At 51.0% G+C, this 23,342-nt stretch overlaps 1 protein-coding gene across 17 annotated transcripts in view; it reads right to left on the bottom strand.

Moving 5' to 3' along the window:
• Positions 1-23,342, bottom strand: part of MYO18A (myosin XVIIIA) — a 146,974-nt gene that overhangs the window by 66,365 nt on the left and 57,267 nt on the right. For 12 of the 17 annotated variants that reach the window (XM_080982729.1, XM_080982728.1, XM_080982722.1 and 9 more), the window contains 10 exons: positions 21,934-22,144; positions 19,746-19,888; positions 18,918-19,018; positions 17,829-17,892; positions 16,582-16,726; positions 14,584-14,595; positions 12,510-12,683; positions 6,294-6,384; positions 3,991-4,183; positions 2,397-2,483 (listed from right to left, as the gene is read on the bottom strand). In XM_080982729.1, coding sequence (XP_080838855.1) covers positions 2,397-2,483; positions 3,991-4,183; positions 6,294-6,384; positions 12,510-12,683; positions 14,584-14,595; positions 16,582-16,726; positions 17,829-17,892; positions 18,918-19,018; positions 19,746-19,888; positions 21,934-22,144 — 1,221 coding nt within the window. The remainder of the gene's footprint in view (positions 1-2,396; positions 2,484-3,990; positions 4,184-6,293; positions 6,385-12,509; positions 12,684-14,583; positions 14,596-16,581; positions 16,727-17,828; positions 17,893-18,917; positions 19,019-19,745; positions 19,889-21,933; positions 22,145-23,342) is intronic. The other 5 variants (XM_080982724.1, XM_080982723.1, XM_080982733.1 and 2 more) reach the window with 2 other exon arrangements.

Consider the following 23,342-nt stretch of genomic DNA (forward strand, 5'->3'; position numbering starts at 1 on the left):
GATTTCAAATAACACCAAAGCAAAATCCGCAAGAGCCCATAAGGAGCCTGCTGGGTCAGGCCAAAGGGGGCCCATCGAGTCCCCAAACCCCATAAAATCTCTCTTCCATTCTAAAGGGCAGTGTGGGGAGAAGAAGACCAGTAACACACCCTGACGCCAGGAGAGGGGGCTTCCAAAGCTCCGCGGGAGAGCAGCTGCAAAAGGCACCAGGTTCAGATCCTGAGACGTCGCATTGAAAGGATCCAAGCAGAAGGCATTGGGGAGCTGCTGGCAGTCAAAGCGGACAATGCTGGGCTAGACTGACCTTGCATAAGGCAGCTGCCCATGACCCCAAATCAGATGCCTGGTGTGCTTAACGTTGGAAGAGTTCCAATCACATAAGGGGGGATGCTTCCCCACACCCTCTCAGTGAAAGCAGGGAGGCCCTCCCCTCATCTACCACTTGCTACACACACACACACACACACACACACACACACAACCATTCTCCTTAAATGCTTTTGCCCCACACCAAAGTTGCTTTCAGTCACAGGAGCTTGGCTGCTGAGAAATGCACTTGGAGAGAGAAACTGCAGAGGGTAAGTGGAAAAGGGGGAGCAATGGGGTAGGTTCTGCACCTCTCACACCCATGCACCAATTCCACTGTGAAATCCATCCTCCCCATGCGTGACGCCTGCACTGCAACTCCACAGCCCCCTCTCTCTCACACAAACACAGAGTTCATAGCCCCCTTCATCCAGTCAGATCTGCCTAGATCAGAGCGAAGCCCTAACTAACCCTGACAGCCGTCTCCCTACCTGGAGCCAGCGCTTTCTCCTCGTTAGCGTTGGCTAATTGGAAGGATAAATGCTCTGCCAAGGTTGTAGCTCCCAGTCAGGAAGCCGGTTCCCTCAGTGGCAGCTGTCAGGCTAGGAGGTTTGAAATGCACTCCACCCCTTTTCTCGCCCTCCCCGTCGTCCCCTCCCCAACATGCTCTGGGCGCAGCACCCTTTGGCTAACAGCAGGGAAAACGAGGGCTTGGATCCATGCTGGGGAAGGCACTGAAGGGGTCCATGGAATGACCCGGTTGTCCCTACTGGGCAAAGCCTTGCAAGCAGACCTCTGGGGTCACCAGGAGTGAAGCACCCCAGGAGGTGACCAAACCCCACCTAGTCCGACTCCAGAAGCAGGACCAGCCACCTCAACCACCACTCCTGGTTGAAACTGCATGCTGCAAGCTGAGAAGCTGCAGGGAAGGGTGTTATAGCAAAACGATGGCTCCAGAAGGCTCAAGTTAGGGGAGCCAAGATCCCGGGTCAAGGTCTCAAGACAGCTACGCAGTGTCCCCATGCAGGAAATATGCAGGGTGAAAGGAAAGCTGGAGGGTTGTTGCCACCATGCCCAGCTCCTGGACGCCCTGGCTGCTTTCGTGCCCAGGAGGCAGGACTAGACAGGGCTTTGGTCTGACCCGGCAAGGCAAGGCTTGGTTTCTTTAGCACAGACTGCAAGGGAACCCATTGGAAGCCTCCAAACCAAGCAGCAGAAACCACCTGCATCCCACTGTCAAGCCAGTCAGGCTGGCACGAGTTCCTTCCGGCCTTGAGGATAAGGCCATGTTCACACCACACATTGAAAGCACATGGAATTCTGGGAACTGTAGTAAGAATGTAAGTGCAGTCTAGTGGATCAGGCTCATGCCCCATCAAGTCCAGTGTCCTGCTCTCACACTGGCCAACCAGGTGCCTGAAGGAAACCTGCAAGCGAGACCCAAGTGCAGGAACACTCTCCCCTCCTGCGGCTTCCAGCAACCGGCGTTCAGAAGGGTTTGCCTCCAAGTAGTTTAGTCCTCGCAGAGCAACAATTCCTAGCATCCTTTGCAAACTACAGTTTCCAGGATTCTTGCGACGGGGCGCTTTAAAACGGTGTGGAATTGATCTAAATCCTCTCGTCCACCCACTCACATGCTTCCATTTGTTTCTGCCCCGGGTTTCCCTGAAGCTGTGCCCAGACTGCTCAAGCCTTGCCTTTTACACACCCCAGGTCTGAGAGGCATGCTTGCAAGGGACATATCCCAGTCCAAAACTGAGCAAAGAAAGAGAAAGAGCTCTCTCTCTCGCACACACACACACACACACACACACTCACTGGCTGGCTGTGTTATGGGAGAGAGGAAGCCTCTGTGGCTCAGACTGCAGGCAGGAAGTTGTCTTGAACCCCACCACCTGCATGCATCCGCCCCGCCCAGCAGCATCACAAAAAAGAACCACCTGCAGCCAAGCAGCTGCCCTGTTTGAGGGCAGGCAGAGGACCAGATGCGGGGAGAGGGGGCAGGAGGAGGGATGGAGCAGGAACGGGCAGCGGCGGCAGCGGCAGGGGTGGCAGCCATCCCCCGTGAAGAGCCCTCACATGCAGCTTACCAGTGCCTGGTGGGACGCTTGGTCTACTGTGGCTATAGACCCAGATGTATTAGGCTCTAAGGCATCTAAGGAAAGGTCTATGTTTTCCTAGAGAAGGACGGACAGAGGAGGCGTGATTAGTGGCCCGTGGGGCTACAGATTACAGTTAAAAAGGCAATCAGAGACAGAGAAAGAAAGAGAGGAGGGGACTGGTTGGCGGATGTGGAGAGAAGTGGTCAGTGCATTAGTTGGAACAGAATCTATGGGGGCAAAGTCACACACACAGCAGGGGGTTCCCTGGATAGCCCTGTGGTGTGTGAACACCACCCTTCTCCCACCCCCACCAAATCCTGTTGCCTAAAGAGCTGGTGCCAGACTGGCAATCCATGCACTGTGGGCAGGGGAGAAGGAATCTCCTTGTGTGTTGGAGGAGGGGGTTGTCAATATCGTCACCGCCCCCCAGCAACCCACCCTGTGCACAATGCACGGCTTGTCCAGCAGCAACAGCACCTGGCATCCTGCATAAATGTTTTTAAACAATTAAATTAAAAGGAAGTTCCAGATTCTGAAGGACAGCCAAGAGAAACTTTGAGAGACATCAACCCTGATCTCACCACCATCACCAACCCCAAGCCATGCCACTCAAACAAACTCCGGATTTAATCCAGGTGTCTGAAAGGACAGCTCAGGGGCCCAGAATAACAAAAAAAACAACCCAAAACAGTTTGGTTTTGCCTCTGTAAAAAAAAAAAGGTCACGTTCAGACTGCAATATTTCCTGGATTCCTGGGTCTCAGAAATGCAACTGGCTAGTCTCCCCTGCAGGGTGGCATTTCTGATTTTGGCCACTCCTTGTGCTGTGCTAGCTGTTCTCTTGCAGTGCACAAATTTGGGAGAACAGCTGCGTCCTGCACCCCAGGCATGATAGTGGCAACGTCACCACAGAAGAGAAGGGTGCAGGGTTGAGGTTTTGCAGCCAGATGCAGAAAGCATACTACTGCGTTAATGCAGGCCAAAGGTTTAAGGAAACATGTGGGGAAACTTTGGCCCTCCAGAGGCTGCTGAACCACAGCTCCCATCATCCCTTGCTGGAGCTGATGGGAGTTGTAGTTCAGCTACACCTGGAGTGCCACAGGCTTCCCACACCTGGTTGAGGGGATGAGAGAGGAGTCACAGTATTATAGAATCGTAGAGTTGGGTGGGAAATCATCTTATCCAACCCCCTGCAATGCAGCAGTCACAGCTAAAGAATTTCTGACAGATGGCCATCCGACCTCAAGGGGGCAAGAGGGAGAGAGGGAGGCAACTCATGAAAACCCCTGCTCCTAGGAGGTGGCAGATCAGATGCTACTGATTAGGGTTAATAAGAGGGGGGATCTAAAATGAGCCTCCTCCCTCGTTGGTTTCAATCAGCAGCTGAATTAGGGTCTCAATTAGAAGGTGGCGCAGAAAAGGAATTAAGCCAGATGATAGACGGGGGGGGGGGGTGTATCTCGGCACAGTACCTGGGTGCCCCACCCTTTCCACCTGAGAACTGACTCAGGCACTGCCTGCTGCTTTAGCGTTAGGGACTGGGGTGGGAGCTATGAGCCCCTTTCCCCCAAACCAGACGATACCTCCTTGTATCTCTCCAGCTCCTGCACGAAAGTGCGCTCGTGGAAGAGGGTCTGCAGCCGCTCCTGGGCATAGTTGTGGCACAGCTCTTCGAAAGTGGCCCCGCGGCTCTGGCCAGCCATCTCGGGGTTCTGGAAGCCGGGGGTGTCCACAATCATCATGGAACACAAGGACCGCTGGCTGGACTTGAGGGCCCTCGGCAGACAAAGGGGGAAAAGTGCGGTTAGAGGATTCTTTTTCTTGCAGGGAAGAGAGGGTTTTAAGCCCCCAAGTATTAAAAATGCAGGGGTTAGCACTGGTCTCCACAGCCCTGGACTGGCCAGCAGTATGGCTGCAAATGTACCATACATTTAAAGAACTGGCCTGATCCAGAAGGGCTCTTAACAGATTAGCCACAGAGAAAGAAGTGCTCCTTTGCAGAGACTCCTAATTCAGTCTTTGCTTCTTCATATGCAGCTGTGACCTCTGCTGCCTTGGCAAAAAAAGGAAGCCACCCCAATTCCGTGATTTCTGGGGCTGCTTAGAGATCTGCACTGGTTGCTGATCTGCTACCATGCCAAAAGTTCAAAGTGCTGCTATTAGTATATTAAACCCATAACTGGGGACCAGTTTACCCTGGATGTGCCCACTCAACTGCTTTGATCAGCGAAACTATCACTGCTACAGGTGCCAGACAATACCTATTCTGCATTTTTAAGAACCCAATTGCAGCACCTACACTTTGCAATTCCCTGCCTATCGATATCAAGTAACTGCCTTCGCTGTACTCTTTGCAGTGCCTGCTAAGAACATTCCTGTTTTGCCAAGCCTGTCCAGGTGCTCAGAAAGGTAATGTGCATTTTAACCTGTTTAGTATTTTAACTTTCTGTATGTCTTCCAGCTGTTGTTTATGAAAGGGATGGATGGATGACCCTTTGGGTCTCTTCCAACTCTACAATTCCAGGATTCAACTTGGTGGCCGCGTAATGCTGGCTAGCTGGGCCAGCCTAAGGAACAGGGGGCCCTGCTGCCCTCAGCTCTGCAGAAGCAGCCTTGCAAAGCAGGGATGGAGAAGTTCTGTTAGAAGGGGGGAAAGCTTTTCCTCTCCTCGTTAGCTCAGCTAATGCACTTGGGGTCTGAAAAGGTCGGGCGCATTGATGGAGCTTGCTAAGGATTAGCCAACAGGAGGGGGAAAGAAAGAGGAGGAGGAGGAGGGTTTTCTTAACTTGGGTGAAGCCAGGGATGGGTGAATCTGGCCATTTTGGTTTATCCTTTTTTTTACAGCCTAATGTTCTGTTCTCCACATTGGTTTGCAATTTATTTAAGGACCCCATGAAAAGTCATCAAGCATTTTAGTGCGGGTTTCTCCTAACACACACATTTCTGTATGCAGCTTCCTTTAACGTTCACACTTTTGCAAAGCCATTTCCCCTCATGTAATGTGTTTTTGCATGTTCTTTTCACTTACATATGCATTTTTTATTTTTTTATTTCACAACATTTACAAGCCGCTTGATGGTAAAGGAAAAAAGTATCTCAAAACCATTTACAAAAACAATAAAACTGTCTGTTAAAAAACAGTTTAAAACAACTATTTGAAGCTGTTAAAAATAAATAAATCAACTATAATCTAAAAACCAGATGACATGACAACATAGTCTGGACAGGCATTGTGTAAACGGAAATGTTTAAAGCAGGCACTAGTGGGCACTGGGAAGGCAGGGGCCTTCAGTCCTTGCAACTGTTCCATCAGGACAAGACCTCCTAGAAAGCATTGCCAAGACCACTAGGCCTGCGCTGTGGCTTCTTTTCTTGAATAAACATTTAACTGCTCTGGCCTTGAGTGATTTATTGCTTTTGTTGCTGACCTATGCCTGGCTCAAGCCCTGACAACTGGCCCCAAGCTAGCATGTGCATTTTTGTACACAAAGGAACGCAGGAAGCTGCTTTCCACTGTATCCTCTGGTTTCTCTGCAGGAAGCTGCCTGAAACTGAGTCAGACCATGGGTCCATCTAACTCAGTACTGTCTACACTGACTGGCAGCAGCTCGCCAAGGTTTTAGGCAAGGATCTTTCCCAGCTCCATCTGGAGATGTCATTAGGGACAGAACCTGGGACTTTCTGCATGCAAGGCAGGTAGGTGGTCTCCCACGGAGCCAGAATTTGCACTGCAAAGCCTGGAGAACAGCCACGTTTCAAAAGATGGCTGCATTCTGATCCACGCATAGTTTTGGAAGGTGCAGGTTTGCTGGGTCCGCCTCTGAAAGCAAGCTGAATCCTCTGCCTCCCCCATCCCTAGAAAGACCCACCACTGGCTCTTCCATACCTGTTGAGGAGTGAGATGAGCAGCGTGAAGAGTTCAGAGTACAGGCCTGAGGCGAGGGCCTCCAAGCACTCCAGAGCAGTCGTCTTTGGGCCTGGGGGAGCGAGAGACAAGAGAGACCCCCAGTGAGGAGGAAAGGATAAAACGATGCATGATACAGAGAAAGGGGATAGAAAAAAGCTTTTCTTTCTTTCTTTCTTTTTCTCTCTCTCTCTCATATAACACTAGAACTCAGGGAGTGATCATTTTACGATATTATGGCAGTGGACAAAGCTGTTATTGTAACTTTTGAATAATTGTTTATTAATTTTTTTAAAAATACACACTAGAACTCGTTCAATGAAGCTGAATGCTGGAAAATTCGGGGCAGCTAAAAGAAAGGACTTATTTTGAACTATGGAACTCCTTGCCAAATGAGACAGCAATGGCCCACAAGATAAATGGCTTTAAAAGAGGATGAGACAAATTCATAGAGGAGAATAAGGCCACCAATAAGGCTAAGTCTGACGGCTATGTTCTCTCTCCACTGTCTGCAGCAATATGCCTCTGAATGCCAGTTGCAGGAGGGGGAGTGTGGCTCTTGCGCTCCAGCCCTGCTTTTACAGGTTTCCCTCTGGGGCACCTGACCAACCACTCTGAGAACAGGAGGCTGGACTAGAGGGGCCACTGGCCTCATCCAGCAGCCAGGCTCTGCTCATGCTCTTTTGTTTTTAATTCCTCCCCCCAAAACAATACCTTGTGTGATAAGTGAAAATGGGGGTACATGCATTTTTTTAAAAAAGCCCAGAATATTTTTTGTGTGTTGGGATTTCTACACACAGAGATGATTCCATGCAATTAGATGTGGGTTGGGATTTTTTATTTTTATTTTTTTAAGTATCTATTCGTTTAAACATGATATCCAATCCTAAATGTAGTAATAATAATAATAATAATAATAATTTATTATTTATACCCCGCCCATCTGGCTGGGTTTCCCCAGCCACTCTGGGCGGCTTCCAAAAGAATATTAAAATACTATGATACATCAAACATTAAAAGCTTCCCTAAACAGGGCTGCCTTCAGATGTCTTCTAAAAGTCTGGTAGTTGTTGTTCTCTTTGACATCTGGTGGGAGGGCGTTCCACAGGGAGGGCGCCACTACCGAGAAGGCCCTCTGCCTGGTTCCCTGTAACTTGGCTTCTCGCAGTGAGGGAACCGCCAGAAGGCCCTCGGTGCTGGACCTCAGTGTCCGGGTAGAACGATGGAGGTGGAGACGCTCCTTCAGGTATACTGGACCGAGGCCGTTTAGGGCTTTAAAGGTCAGCACCAACACTTTGAATTGTGCTCGGAAACGTACTGGGAGCCAATGTAGGTCTTTCAAGACCGGTGTTATATGGTCTCGGCGGCTGTTCCCAGTCACCAGTCTGGCTGCTGCATTCTGGATTAGTTGTAGTTTCCGGGTCACCTTCAAAGGTAGCCCCACGTAGAGCGCATTGCAGTAGTCCAAGCGGGAGATAACCAGAGCATGCACCACTCTGGCGAGGCAGTCCGCGGGCAGATAGGGTCTCAACCTACGTACCAGATGGAGCTGGTACACAGCTGCCCTGGACACGGATTTAACCTGTGCCTCCATGGACAACTGTGAGTCCAAAATGACTCCCAGGCTGCGCACCTGGTCCTTCAAGGGCACGGTTACCCCATTCAGGACCAGGGAATCCCCCACACCTGCCCGCCTCCTGTCCCCCAGAAACAGTACTTCTGTCTTGTCAGGATTCAACCTCAATCTGTTTGCCGCCATCCATCCTCCAACCGCCTCCAGACACTCACACAGGACCTTCACCGCCTTCACTGGTTCTGATTTAAAGGAGTGGTAGAGCTGGGTGTCATCTGCATACTGATGAACACCCAGTCCAAACCCCCTGATGATCTCTCCCAGCGGCTTCATATAGATATTAAAAAGCATGGGGGAGAGGACAGAACCCTGAGGCACCCCACAAGTGAGAGCCCAAGGGTCTGAACACTCATCCCCCACCACCACTTTCTGAACACGGCCCAGGAGGAAGGAGCGGAACCACTGTATGACAGTGCCCCCAGCTCCCAGCCCCTCAAGACGGTCCAGAAGGATGTTATGGTCGATGGTATCAAACGCCGCTGAGAGATCCAGCAGAACTAGGAAACAGCTCTCACCTTTGTCCCTAGCCCGCCGGAGATCATCAACCAGTGCGACCAAGGCAGTTTCAGTCCCGTGATGAGGCCTGAATCCCGATTGGAAGGGATCCAAATGGTCCGCTTCTTCCAGGCATGCCTGGAGTTGTTCAGCAACCACTCGCTCAATCACCTTGCCCAGGAATGGAAGATTTGAGACTGGGCGATAGTTGGCCATCGTGGCCGCATCTAAAGATGGTTTTTTAAGAAGCGGTTTAATAACCGCCTCTTTCAGCGGGTCTGGGAAGGCTCCCTCACGGAGGGAAGCATTCACCACCCCACGAAGCCCATCGCCCAGCCCTTCCCGGCTAGCTTTTATAAGCCAGGATGGGCAAGGATCAAGGAGACAGGTGGTTGGTTTCACTCGTCCAAGCAGCCTGTCCACATCCTCGGAGGTAACAGATTGGAATTGATCCCACACAATTTGACTAGACAGGACTCTAGCACTCCCCCGCCCCGGCCCTGCTCCCACGGTGGCGTCTACCTCTTCCCGAATCTGAGCGACTTTATCTGCAAAAAACTTTGCAAAATCATTGCAGGAGATCATGTGGCCCGTATTGGGCCCCGATGTAGCAGGTGGTTCCGCTAAATTGCGGACCACCTGAAAAAGTCTCCTGGTGCTGTTTTCTGCAGATGCAATAGAGGCGGCGAAGAAAGCCTTCTTCGCCGTCGCTACCGCCACTTGGTAGGCTCGACACTGAGCTCTAACCTGTGTCCGGTCAGCTTCAGAATGGGTCATCCGCCACCGGCGCTCTAGCCGTCTCAACGATTGTTTCATTGCCCTCAGATTCGTGGAAAACCACGGGGCCATCCGGGCTCCATGCAATCGGAGAGGGCGCTTCGGAGCCAAACAGTCAATAGCCCTGGTTAACTCCACATTCCAGCGGGCCACCAGGGAATCAGCTGAAAGGCCATCAACATGGGATAAAGCATCCCCTACCGCTCTCTGGAAACCATTTGGATCCATTAAGTGGCGGGGGCGGACCATCCGAATCGGTCCCACCTCCCTGCAGAGGGGAAGGGTCGCGGAGAAGTCAAGTTGCACCAGGAAGTGGTCTGACCATGGCACTTCTTTTGTTTCGCTTTTACTTAGTGTCAGAACACCAACATCCATGGAGGTAAACACCAGGTCCAAGGCATGTCCGTGGCTATGGGTTGGGCCAAACTTATTCAGGGACAGCCCCATGGAGGCCATGCTTTCCACGAAGTCCCGAGCGGCCCCTTGTAAGGTCGTGTCGGCATGGATGTTAAAATCCCCTAGGACAACCAAACTAGGTGTCTCCAGGAGAACATCCGCCACGACCTGAAGCAGCTCGGGCAGGGAATCCTTGGTGCAGCGGGGAGGTCGGTACACCAAAAGGAATCCTGTACTGCCCCTATTGCCCAACTTCCAGAACATGCACTCAGAGAACTGGGTCTTCCCAATAGGATGCCTGGTGCAAACTAATGACTTCCTAAAAATCACTGCAACCCCCCCTCCCCGCCCACAGGGCCTGGGTTGCTGTGCGTAAGAGAAACCTGGTGGACAAGCAGCGGCAAGAACAGGCCCACCTGCTTCATCCAACCAAGTCTCTGTTACACAAGCCAGGTCAAATCCTCCATCCATGATCACGTCATGGATGGCAGTGGTCTTATGAATCATTGACCTGGCATTGCACAGCAGCACCTTCAGGCTATGTGGGTATCCCTTGCTGATTCTAGTATCCGTCCGGACAGGACCAGACCCGGAGGCAGGGATAGTCCTCAGACAACGACTAAACCTGCCTCCTCTGTAATGACATGGTCTGGTCTTAGCGTAACTCCTCCTCCTACCCGTGATCACTGAGATCGGTTGTCCCAGCGCATCCCCCTCCATGGAACATACCCCAGCCATTTTGTTGGCTGGGACCCACTCCCCGGCAGCCCTGACCCTTCCCCTTAAGAACAAAATAAGACCTTAAAACAATAAAAAACCCCAGAAAACAAAAAACAATACAAATGAAAAACTATAAAAATTACAAATCCATTAAAATCAAACAAATTCCCAACTAAACATCCATCCCACCCCCATCCCCGTCCCCACATATACAAAAAAATGAAAAGAAAAGGAACATTTTAAAACAGACTCTGCGCCCCTCCGGATCCCCCTGGGTCGCAGCAGCAGTGACAACAACCGTCCCTGTGAGGCCTGTCAGGCCCCGCCCTGGGCCAGATGGTGAGTGGCAGGAAGGAGCAGGGCCCTCAGACACTCACACAGGAGAGTCCTCCTGGGCAGCAGAACGCAGCAGTCCCTGTGAGTCCTTCAGGCCCCGCCCCGGGCCAGATGGTGAGTGGCAGGAAGGAGCAGGGCCCTCAGACACTCACACAGGAGAGTCCTCCTGGGCAGCAGAACGCAGCAGTCCCTGTGAGTCCTTCAGGCCCCGCCCCGGGCCAGATGGTGAGTGGCAGGAAGGAGCAGGGCCCTCAGACACCCACACAGGAGAGTCCTCCTGGGCAGCAGAGCGCAGCAGTCCCTGTGAGTCCTTCAGGCCCCGCCCTGGGCCAGGTGGTGAGTGGCAGGAAGGAGCAGGGCCCTCAGACACTCACACAGGAGAGTCCTCCTGGGCAGCAGAGCGCAGCAGTCCCTGTGAGTCCTTCAGGCCCCGCCCTGGGCCAGGTGGTGAGTGGCAGGAAGGAGCAGGGCCCTCAGACACTCACACAGGAGAGTCCTCCTGGGCAGCAGAACGCAGCAGTCCCTGTGAGTCCTTCAGGCCCCGCCCTGGGCCAGATGGTGAGTGGCAGGAAGGAGCAGGGCCCTCAGACACTCACACAGGAGAGTCCTCCTGGGCAGCAGAACGCAGCAGTCCCTGTGAGTCCTTCAGGCCCCGCCCCGGGCCAGATGGTGAGTGGCAGGAAGGAGCAGGGCCCTCAGACACTCACACAGGAGAGTCCTCCTGGGCAGCAGAACGCAGCAGTCCCTGGGAGTCCTTCAGGCCCCGCCCCGGGCCAGATGGTGAGTGGCAGGAAGGAGCATTTGGAGATTTAAAAGCATCTTTGGAGTTTAAAAGCAATATATCCAGAAATGTATTCCTCGATCCTCTGCTACCATTGTGACATAATAATGGCTAGGTTCTAATTATTATTGTCATTTGGACCTGACCTCTGTTTATTAAAAGCACATTTAAAAATCCTTTGATGTGTGCCTACCCCAATCAACAAAAACCCTTTTAAAATGCCTCTCTTTAATCATTTTTGGGATGCTGTACTTTTCTGTACCACTGTTAGATAGAAGGAAATTTATTAAAAGAAGAAAGTGTGGGTTGCATAGATGAAACACACACAAGAGAGAGTGTGTTGTATCCAATGTTGATTAGAGCAGACCTATTGAATCCAGGGGAATGAGCAGGTGAGACCAACAGTGGGTCCAACAGTCAAGCAGGTATTTCTGCACATGCTGTAATTGAAAATGGGGGAAGGGAGGCAGATGGGGCTCATCCACCTGGAAAGGTAGCCCATCTAGGAGAAGGAAAACTCTGATCCTAAACCTCCGCTGCCTTGCAGGATATCCTTGAGAGAAGAAAAGGCTAAGGAGAAAACCCTCCACGGATCCAGAGTGAAATCCCTAAGATGGTTGGATGGCGCCTTGTACGCCTCCTTCCAGCAACTCCTGGAGTTGATGGAAATGTCTTGCTCTGCTTTCCTTTGGACCACACCAGTGACACTGAGGAGGGGTCTTGTTGTCTGGGCAGCCCAGGACTTCCATACAGCCCTGGGGAGGTCACTTGGGGGGCTGCAAACACAGCAAAAACAATGCAGGAGGCCACAGTTACAAGTCCCCGGTCTCTGCAGCCACAGCAGGCGCTGTGATTCTCCAGCGGTTTGATTTCACCCCTGAAGGCACACACTTCCATTGTCTATCAAGACAGATGGATGCCAAGAGCAACAGACCCATTGAAATTAATGGATGTGACTAACATTTGTGTGTGCGTGTGCACATATATAAAGGACAGGAAGGACCGATGGCCCCGCCTCGCTCTACTTCTGAGGCTTCTGACCCTTGCAGGTTCAACTTACCTGAGCAATCTGCCAAGGCAGCTTCCTCTGGCCCCTGGCGGAAGGAGGTGGATCTTTGCAGGGTCCCTTTGGGCTGATGCTTGAAGATGGATGAGGACAGCTCTTCCAGTGTGCAGCCCAGCAGGTAGGCTGCTTTCTGGGCCCACTCGTGGCGAGCAAACTGCTTCCTCCCAGCTGAAAAGAGGGGAGGGAGGGATGGAGAGAGAGAGAGAGAGCATCAGGTCTGAGTCAAGAGAAGCGAAGAAGCTCCCTTGTGCTGGCCCGGTGGGGGTGGGGAAGAGGAGACATTTCTGGAAAGGACCCAAGGGCTCAGCACCATATGCAAGTCAGCACTTATCCTTCCCCTTGTCAACAGAGAGCTCCAGGCCCCACTCGTAATGTGGAAGGAGGAGCCCAGGAGTGGAGGGGAGAGGAGGGGCCTGCCAGGGACAACACAAGCATCTGATTCTCCACACATGAACAGTGGGAAAGGAATAAAATTCATTAGGTGAGGGATCACGCTTTATCAGGGTTCGGCATGGCATGACCCACTGCTTGGCCTTGTCATCGTTCACATTGTACAGAATTAAAAAGCAAGACGTTGCTGGGGAAGGGAGGGGGCAAAGAGAGAGAGACATAATGAAAATGTATTTAGGAGCCTGATGAGGGGAGATTGGAGGTCAACAGCTTAATGCTTCTTGCCAGGCTAAGCATGGCAATGAGCCATTGCAGGACGGGCTGTAGGCCGCCAAGGAAGAAGGGGCTGTGGAGAGAATAGCAGAAAGGCAGCCCTCTCTCCGCCTTGCCAGAACTGGGGGGTGGGAGGTAGGGGAACAACCAGAAACATCACCTGCTGGTGACAGCCACCCAGCTGTCCACCCGCCCATCAAGAAACATAGCTGTGGCAGAGGGTGGCAGAGGATCTGCCTTGCAAGCAGAAGGTCCCCGGTTCAAACCTCAGTGGCATCTGCTGGCAGGGTTAGGAGGGAAACTCTGCCTGAAACCCCGGAGGGCCATTGCTGCCAGTCAGTGCAGACGATACTGAGCCAGATGGACTCAGTGCAAGGCAGCTTCCTGTATTCCTAACAGTAAGTGAAGCCATCCCACTCTTAACAGCGGGCCTTCCTGGGGCCACAGAGGAAGGGGCACATCTTCAAAGGTTTCAGTTGGGGTGGGGAATGCCCACCCATAGATATCTAGGGGGAAAGGGATTGTTTCTCCTTTGCACATGGTGTCATGAAGGTGCTGCTCAGAAGTTAGAAGGTGAGGCTGCGCAGGACAGGCCTGGTCCAGCACATTTCGATGCAAAGCAGAAGGGACAGAAGACAATACAAGTTTTTTCGGGGGGGGGGGGTGTCAATGATAGCCACACGCAGAGGTCCACAGTAAATTATGCCAGGCATTCAAGTTTCTAGACCCTCCCGTGCAAAACTGCTTCACACGTGATGTGGGGAAGGGAGGGGGGGCACTGCAGCTGGTTTGAGGTGAAGATGGGAAGGACTGACCACCAGCTCCATGATGCATGCAGCCCCTAGGGCATCTGCAGGCAGGTCTGGGGAAGGCTGCCTGCCTGAAACCCTGGAGCGCTGCTGCCAGTCAGTGCAGGCAATATCAAGCTAGGTGAGACACCTAGCGACCTGATTCGGTATGGGCCAGCTTCTTGGGTTCTTATGTTTTTTAGGGAATGTGCCATAGCTCAGTGGCAGAGCACCTGTTTCGTTCCCCAATGGTAGGGCTGGAAAAGACCCCCTGCCAGTCAGTGTAGAGAGCACTGAACTGCATGCACTAATGCAATTAGTCTCTCTATAAAGCAGCTTCCTATATACAGACAGCCCACCCACCCCCTGCCCCCATGACCATGGCACAGAGGAAGAGGGTGAACTCCCAGGGCCACTCTGGCGGCCCACCTCTAAGGAGGATCCGGGGCAGCAAGCTCACCAGGGGGAGGTGGTAAATGGGGCTGAGCTAACCAGCCCTGTGCACCAGAAGGCACCAAACATGGGCATGGAGGAATGTGGGTGGAGGGGGATGAGGAAGAGAAAGGGCAGAGGGGAGGTGGATTTCATGGGGGGGGCGCAAGGAAAGGGGGCTTTACCTTCGTCGCCGTCTGCATTGCAAAGGGAGCAGCATGCACCATGCAAACACAAAGAGAGCGGAGTTAGAACACAGCTTTGACATAAAAAGGTTCCTGCAGAGACATCAGGTGCAACAAAGGCAGGTGAGGCACACACACACACACACACACACACACACACACACACACTTTCATGAGACAAAAAACCCATCCCAAAGTTGTGGAGTTAAAGATAATTGCAGAAGGGGTCCAAGATTTCTGGGTTCCATATCACAGTTTGTCCCCACCAGCTAGATGGGAAGGAGCACAGTTCCAGGTGTCAGTGGAGTGGAGGCAGGACTGGGGAAGGGACATGGCTCAAGGGTATAAAGCAGCTGCTTCGAATGCAGAAGGTTGCAGGTTCAACCCCCCAATGGCATCTCCCTGAAACCCTGGGGAGCCACTGCTGCCAGACAGTGCAGACAATACTCAGCCAGCTTGACTCAGTAGAAGGCAGCTTCCTATGTTCCTAAGGGAGCAAACTTCTCTCATGGATACAGCAGCTGCTTGGTATGCAGAAGGTTGAGGGTTTGATCCCCAACAACATCTCCAGGTAGGGTGGGAGACACTCCCTGCCTGAAAAGCTGGAGAGCAGCTGTCAGTCAAACATTTGGTAGAGGGAGCACAGGACAGCTTCCTATGTTCCAGAGCAAGGGCCTAAGGCCTGCTCGGGATTTTAATACAGAAAGGAAAAGGTTGAAAAAGAAAAATTGGCCACGGTTCCTTCCTAATGCCATGTGACAAGCAGAGGATCTCGCTGCCGCTGAGGGATAATCACAGGTGATCTAAAACTCAGGGATGAGATTTGGGCTGCCCGCCACCACCATGGCAACCCTGCCTGAAAGACGGGGCTACATCTAAAGCAGAGATGCTGACAGCTCCAAGCAACCGACCCACTCATCACTCAGGGAATAGATTAAATCACAAACACACACCCAAAGCACAGGTGTTAGCAGCAAGCCAGCCGCTGCAAAACACGACACACACACGTTGCCCAAAGTGCACGAGGCAGCAGCTGTAGCGCTGAGCCCTGGGATGGACTGCCCTCTCCTGGTTATGTCTGAGTGTGACTGCAGAAAACATGAGGTACCAATTTCTGTTTCTAGAGCAGCGGGGCAGACTTGGAGGCACTGAATCCAAATGAACCCTCTCTTCTTTGGGGTCGATGTGTGGTGGGGAGGGGGCTAATCCATGCAGTCCTGCACTTTTACAGATGGTGCAGGCCAGTGCTTGTGATGTCGCAAAGGAATTTCCCAGCCACCCACTTTCAGAGCAGTTATCAACTTGAAGACAGACCAGCTCTGTCTGGTTGCTCCGCTCCCTCAACTATTAGCTGTCAAGCAGCAATTCCTGCAATGGAGGTCAGAGGGTCAGAGAAGGAACAAGGTCCAGTCCAGCAACTCTGACGACAGCCTGGCTTCACTTGGCTCCTCCTCCTCCTCCTCTGTCTGAAGCTCTTCCATTCAAACTTCATCCTGCCTGTTCTTCATTTTGACGTCAGGTGATTGACAAGTGGGTCGTCCTGCCCACTTGTCAAAGGGGTGAGGGGAGAGACTGCAGAAAGCAGGATTGCTTCAATGATGTGCAGGGAGAGTTCAGTCCTTTCTGAGGCTGTGTCTCTACCCGCTCCACGTCTGAGATCACATATTGTTCAGCCATGAAGGCATGGGCCATTCACTATCAGCCTAACCTACTTCACAGGGCTGTTGTGAGGACAAAATGGAGAGGTGGAGAAGAGTGGGGACAACCTTGAGCTCCTTGGAGGAAAAGGTGGGATATAAATGCAGTATTGATAATAAAATAAATGTTAATTCAGTAAGAAACAACCTCATAGGGGTCCAAGGAGGGTCACGTCTGGCCCAGAGGGGGTGAAGGTTTCCCATCCCTGTGTCCTAAAGGGAACCCCAAGCCCAACTTAGCAGCAACGAAGCCACTCCCAGCACCCAAGCAAGGCAGCTCTCGATGAGCTTGGCCCGTTACCTTTGGTGGCTCCTGCAGCCCCCAAGTGATAAACGGCCCCCAAGACAAGCCAGAAGGCTTTCTGCTCATCACTGGAGATGCCCATCACTTTCATGGCTGCCTGGAGCTTGCTGAACTGCTGGGCGGCCTTCTGCTTCTCCTCCGGCTGCAGCCAACAGGAAATAAATAAAACAAAATACACAGTCAATGGGCCTGCACTAAAAAAATGGGGAGCCTGTTTATAATTGCTCAGTAAATGGCATCTGCAGTAGGGCCACGTGGGGTGGTTTCCTGTGCTGGCTTACGTGGCACAACGGCCAAGATCCACAGGCCCACGGGTGGCCTGCTCAGGGCACAAGCACACACGTGTTCCTGCCTCTTATGGTGAGAGAGTGAGCAGGGAAGCAAGAACAGGGACCCCACACAGCTTTTAATTAAAAATCTGCATGCAAGTCCTCAGGAACAAGGGTAAAAGCTCTTGGTGGTAGGTGACTTTTCTGCTTTGTCCCGCAAAGCTAGTCAACCAGAGCTTTCACACAGCAGGCTTGTTTTTATTTAACAAAATTTATGTACCGCTTACTGGAAGAAAATACCTCCAAGCAGCTTACAATGAACAGTCGCTGACGATACCAATAAAAAGCAATTTACATAAAGATAAAAGAAAACCAGTCATTATAAAACACTTATACTTGCTAAAATCACATCATCGAGATTACATGCTAAAATTAAAGGCCTCAGCAGGCTTGCTGGGAACAATGAAGCTTTTAGCAGGCACCGAAAACAGTACAGTGCAGAGATCCAAAGTGTTGGGGCCGACATGCTAAAGGACTGATTTCTTGCAAGCGCAGAATGAACATTATGTGACACTCAGAGCAATGTCAGCCCCACAGATCAAAGCAGTCAAAAGAGGGCACATATGGGAGGAGGTGATCTTTCAAGCAAAGTGGTCACGAGGCGTTGAGGGCTTTGCATACTAACAACAATACTGTGAGCCTCTCCCAGTCACTAGCCAGCAACCCGTGCGGACCTCTGATCCCCTCAGCGGCCCAACCGCCCGTCAAGAAAGAGGAGAGGAGACATAGCTCAGTGGTAGAGCATCTGTCTTGCAAGCAGAAGGTCCCAAGCTCAATCCCCGATGGCCTCCAGGTAAGGCTGCGAGAGACTCCTGCCTGAAATCCCAGAGAGTCGTTGCTGCCAGTCAGTGTAGACAATATTGAGCCAGATGGTCTGACTCTAGCTCCCCCCCTTCTATGACTGAGCCACCTTACCTTTGACAGGGGTACAATCCCAAAGACGTTGTTTTCTGCCAAGTGGTTGAAATGAAGCTCCGTCCTGGGGGTGGAGGGGAAGAGGACAGAGTCAAGAGAGAGTGCTGGAGGCGGAATCCCAATTCAGAAAGGCCCACTTTGCCCTCCCCCCAGCCCACCCCCTGCACTAAAACAGGGGTTGCCTTGGTTTGCAGGAGCCCTGTGGATTTTGATTTATGTTCAGCTGCCTCCACAGGATGCTTAGAAATAGAAATGATTTGCACATTATTACCCCAGCCAATAACTACAAGATTATCAGGCCCATGTTTTATCACAAAACATCCAAGACCTAAAGGGTATGAATTGCCCTCGTTTTTCTTATGTGATGTTGTAGTTTTTGCACAGAAATAAAAATCTTTTTAAAGCAAAAACAAAGGCTCCATTTGCCAGAGGCTACACTTGCCAGAAGCAGACAGAATTCCTAAAACCAGGCCCCTGGTCTGCACTGTCCTGCCCCCTCACTTCAGGGCTGGCTGCGCTGCGGTTAATCAGTGGGGAGAGACCTTCCTTACTTATACGCACAGAGGCATTTGAATATATCCAAAACAGATCTGAAGAGGCTGACAAACCCTCCCAAGGCAGAGCTGTGTGACTTGTCTCACCTCGAAGGACATTTTCATGACAATTTTGGACAGCAGGAAAGCAACACATGAGGCCGGACACACATAAGAAGAGCCTGCTGGATCAAGTCAATGACCCACCTAATCCAGCATCATCTTCTTACAGTGACCAATCAGATACCTGTCGGAAATCTGCAAGCAAGACTCAAGTACAAGAGCCCTCTCCCCTCCAGTGGCATCCAGCAACTGGTATTCAGAAGCATTGCTGGCCTCCAGTTCCCAAGGCAACCCCAGCCAGTAATCTGGACCCTGCATTTCAGACCAGTTGAAGGTTTCAAGTAATCTTCAAAGCCACCTTTGAAAACACTATCTTCCTTCCTTCCTTCCAACCCATTTTGAGAACTCCAAGCCCTAAGCCAGGAGGACACTGCAACACATGCAACCAGGCAGGCGTGGTCCCTTGGGTTGGGAGCTGCAGCAGCCTCCTTACCGGAGGGCATTGTCCGAACAGGCCAGCAAGTAGTAGAACACGTTGAAGGTGGCCTCATTCGCGGGGCGCTTGGCAACCCTGAGTTTCTCCAGCAGCATCGTCTGAGGGATGCAATCAGAGAGAGAAAAGGTCTGCGTGGTACAAGGCCAGAGGGTTCCCACTTTGACCCCAAGAACTTCCTGCAGAACCCCAGCTCCTACCCCACCCCACCCCACCTTCTGTCATACTCTCACTTCTGGCTAATTTTGTGAGGCTCAGGACCATCACAGCCATGACAGCATGCCCTACAAGCCCCCTGCTACTTGCAAACGCAAAAAGGGCTGTAACTCAGTGACAGAGCACCTCTTTTGCATGCGGAAGGGTCCAGGTTCAATCCCCAATAGCATCTCCAGATAGGGCTGAGAAATACCACCCCCCACATGAAACCCTAGATCATAGCTGCCTGTCAGTGCAGACAATAATGAGCTAGATGTGCCAATGGTCTGCCTCCAGAGAAGGAAATTTTCTACATTCCTATTTAAACCAGCCTTTAATAAACCAGCCTGGAATTTCACTTTATTTTTGAGGGAAGTATGATAGCTCAATGGCAGAGCATTTGTTCTGCATGCAGGAAGTCCCAGAAAGTTCAGTCCAGGGAGGGCTGGGAAGGACCCCTGTCTAAAACCCTGGAGAAAGGCTGTGAGTAGACAAGTCTGAGCAAGATGGACCAAAAGTCTGACTTAGGATAAGACAACTACCAGTGCTCCCTGCTGCAGGGATACAAGAATGCAAGAACATAGTAAGAACCTGCTGGAAGTGTATGCAACACACACAGACACACCCTCTCACCTGCACAGAGGCAGAGGCCACCTGCCCAGCCTGGTCAAAGTCCAGCGAGATTATCTGTGAGAAGCGGGTGGCGTTGGCGTTCAGGCTCGTGCCGCTGTTGCCAAAGGCCTCCAGGATGGTGTACAGTGCTTGCCACTTCTCCGCTGCCAAGGCAAAGCAAGGAAAAGCATGCAGGGGCAGACCATGGTTGTGCGTGGGGGCACGCTCACATACGTGTAGATGAAATGGCAAGCATGTGTGTGCACCCCACCCCCACAACCCCAATAGACCGGTCATCATCTCAAGGGGCCGAGAGGGACCCCTTACCCGACTGCATCACCCCTTAGCAGATTTGCCACCCCCCAGACTGTGTGGCACTGTGCCATGCAAGTTACTCAACTCAAAGAAAGGGACATTTTGAGTGTCAAATGGTTAGCATCCCTGTGAAACGCAGTGCTGACAGTGTCAATCAGGCACCACCCATCCAGAAAGGAATACGGTCAGATTTCAGAGGAGCTGTCAAGTCAGAGAGAAAAGACAGGATCCTGGCTGCTGGAGGTGACAGGTGACAGGTTGAAAAGGGCACTACAGCAGCACACAGCAACCAGTAAACCAGAGAACAACAACAGGGGTCAGCACTTCTCCAACAAAGAGTAAGCGGAGGGCGGTTGCAGCAGGATTCAAAGGTGCGTTTTGAGAATGGAGGAACAGGGATAGGAAAGAGAGACTTAGGTAGCCCAAGGCATGTCAGTTCAGGATCCGCTTGCCTCTTCCATTACACCAGCTCAGCTCAGCTTTGCAAGAGATTCCCATACAGGCCACTGTGAAAAGAAGATGGTCAACTAGATGGGCCACTAGGCCTGATCCAGCTGCAAGGCTCTTCTGAGGTTCTCTGCGAGATCTGCAAAGTCCACCTCCTTCTTCCTCCATCTGCAACATCTTTCCTCTTAAGAAGAACATAAGAAGAGCTTGGCTGCTGCATCTAGCCCAGCACCCTCTTCTCACAGTGGCCAACCAGTTGACCCAGCGGGAAGCCTGTCCAGTGTTTCTCGAACTTGGGTCTCTAGTTGTAGTTAGGGATGATGGGAGCTGTAGTCTTCAGTATTGCTCAAATCGGTCTAAAAATAAAACAATGGCATCGCCAGGTAGGGCAGGGAAGGATTCTGCCTGAATTCCTAAAGAGCTATTGTAAGTCAGCACAGAAAATACTGAGTCAGATGGACCGATGGTCGGATAATGAGTTCAGCATCCCTGAAGGGCCTCCCCTTAAAAACAGGAAGGGGGGGATTTGATGGGATGTGGTACCCTCTCATAATGTATGTGACCCAACAATGGAGTCAAGATTCTTCCACCCGCCTCTCAAAAATCTGCGTAGCTGTATACAATTCCCAAGCATCACTGACTTGAAACAAATGCTGAAACAAACAGACAAACAAAAACAGCACAGGAGGCTTGTAATGTGCTATTTATTGTGAGCCTGTAAAATGACTTCCAACTCTCTTGCGTTTTCGTTGGAATGCTGGAGCTATGTTTTCCTTTGGTTAGTGTACCACATCCTGTTTGTTTTGTATATTGTTCACTTGTTTGCGTTACACACACACACACAAAAATCAATTGGCCTCAAATATAAAGTCTGGAAATCTGTTCAGGCCAATATCTCTGTTATGTTAGGACACTGTACATCCTAGTCATTTCTACTTGGTTATCTAAAATATGTTACTTTGGAAAATACTGTTAACCTTAGAACTGCTGCTAAAACTGTCATAGCTAAATGGAGGGAGGGGAGCACATCTCCTTCTATATCCGAATGGACTGAGGAAATTTGATCTATGATTAAGTTAACAGTACAAAAGAATACATAGGAACCAGCCTAACAGATTTACGGAAAAATTGGCATCTTTCACAATGTTTTGGAACAGTAAGTTTCATGATATGCTGCTTTCAACCTGCTGTAAAATTGCATTTGTTTACTCTTGGTTTCTTTTCTTTTCTTTGCTAATAAAAATAATTGTTAAATTCCAAAAAAGACATTTATTTTGTTAAAGAAACAGGACGAGAGCTTGGTGTGCTCCTTGCTGTTTGGTGGCATGGCTTCCCTTGAACATCATTTCAGTAGAAATGTCCTCATTTTCACCTGCTTTCCCAAGGGCTGCCCCCACCCCCAAGGGCCTCTAGAAGGAGCCGAGGCCACTGCTGGCCACACACCCACCTGAGAAGACCTTCCCGGAGCTGCCAGCAACTGTGGCCAAGTACTGGACCAGGTGCTGGCAATTGGTGGTCTTTCCGCTGCTGCTGCTCCCCAGCAGAACGATGGACTGGTCCTGGCGGCTCATGAGCATGTTCCGGTAGGCGGCCTGGGCCACGGCGTAGATGTGGGGGGAGGTGTCCTCCTTGCGGCAGCCCTTGAACATGTGCATCACCTGGAGGAAGCGGCAGCATTAAGCGCGGCATCGGAGAGGCAGCAAAAGGGCAAGGGGGAGAGGAGATGCTGGGAGGATTAAAGCAGGCATGGCTTCTGGAACTGGGAAACAGGAGCCCCAGAGAGAAGGGGAGAGAGAGGCTGTAGCTCAGTGGTAGAGCATCTATTTGGAAGCAAAAGGTCCCAGGTTCAGCCCCCAACAACATGTCCGGTTCAAAAAGGGTGTCTTCTGTTCTTATTAGTCACTTTAACAACAAAAAACAAACTCAAAGCTGCTTACAAAAATGATTATGAAACAAGGATATACATCCTAAAATATCTAATGGCAATTGTGATTTTAAAGCTTTATTGTAAGCCACCGCCGTCACCCCCCCCCCCCGATAATGTATTTCAAGAGTGGGGGGTGTAAATCTAAATAAGAATTAATGATGGATTTAGGGATGCTACCCAGCTGTGCTGCTATCACGCCATGTTATCAATCTGGTCTATTGATCAACACTAACCAGATGTCGATTTTTAAATCTCTATTCTTTGAGCTAGCAATAAAAATGTGGTCTATAAATTTCAGTCCACACAGACAAACAAACAGAATGAGTGAGGCACTGCAGGGAAGATTCTCCTCACTACATCTGTGAGGAGTCAATCATTTTGTGGGGCAGCCCTTGCACTTTGGAACTCCTTGCCTATTGACATCAGACAGGCACTCTCATTTCAGTGTTTTAGGTGCCTAATGAACACTCTTTTGCTTCGGAAAGCCATTAAGTTACCCACATCTGTTTTAAAGGTTGTATCGATTTTGCCTTTGTTGATGGTTCTATGCATATTTGTTTCAATGGTAACTATTTTACATGTTTTTAATTCACTTCAGGTTTCAGCTGTGTTCTCCTATCTTATTCGTACACCACTTGGATGACTTTTTATTTATAAAAAGTTTTTAATCAAGTGAAGGGCTGTAGCTCAGTGGAAGAGAAGCTGCTTTGCATGCAGAAGGTCCCACATTCAAGTATGGGCTGGGAAAGATGCCCTCCCTGGAAAGCCCCTGCCAGTCAGTACAGTGGACGCTCGGGTTGCAAACGTGATCCGTGCGGGAGGCACGTTCGCAACCTGCAGCATTCGCAACCCGCAGCGCCGCATCTGCACGTGTGCGGGTCGCGATTCGGTGCATCTGCGCATGTGCTAGTGCCGAAACTCGGAAGTTC

Source organism: Podarcis pityusensis, assembly GCF_964106645.2.
Source record: "Podarcis pityusensis genome assembly, chromosome: 15".
NCBI classification, from domain to species: domain Eukaryota; kingdom Metazoa; phylum Chordata; class Lepidosauria; order Squamata; family Lacertidae; genus Podarcis; species Podarcis pityusensis.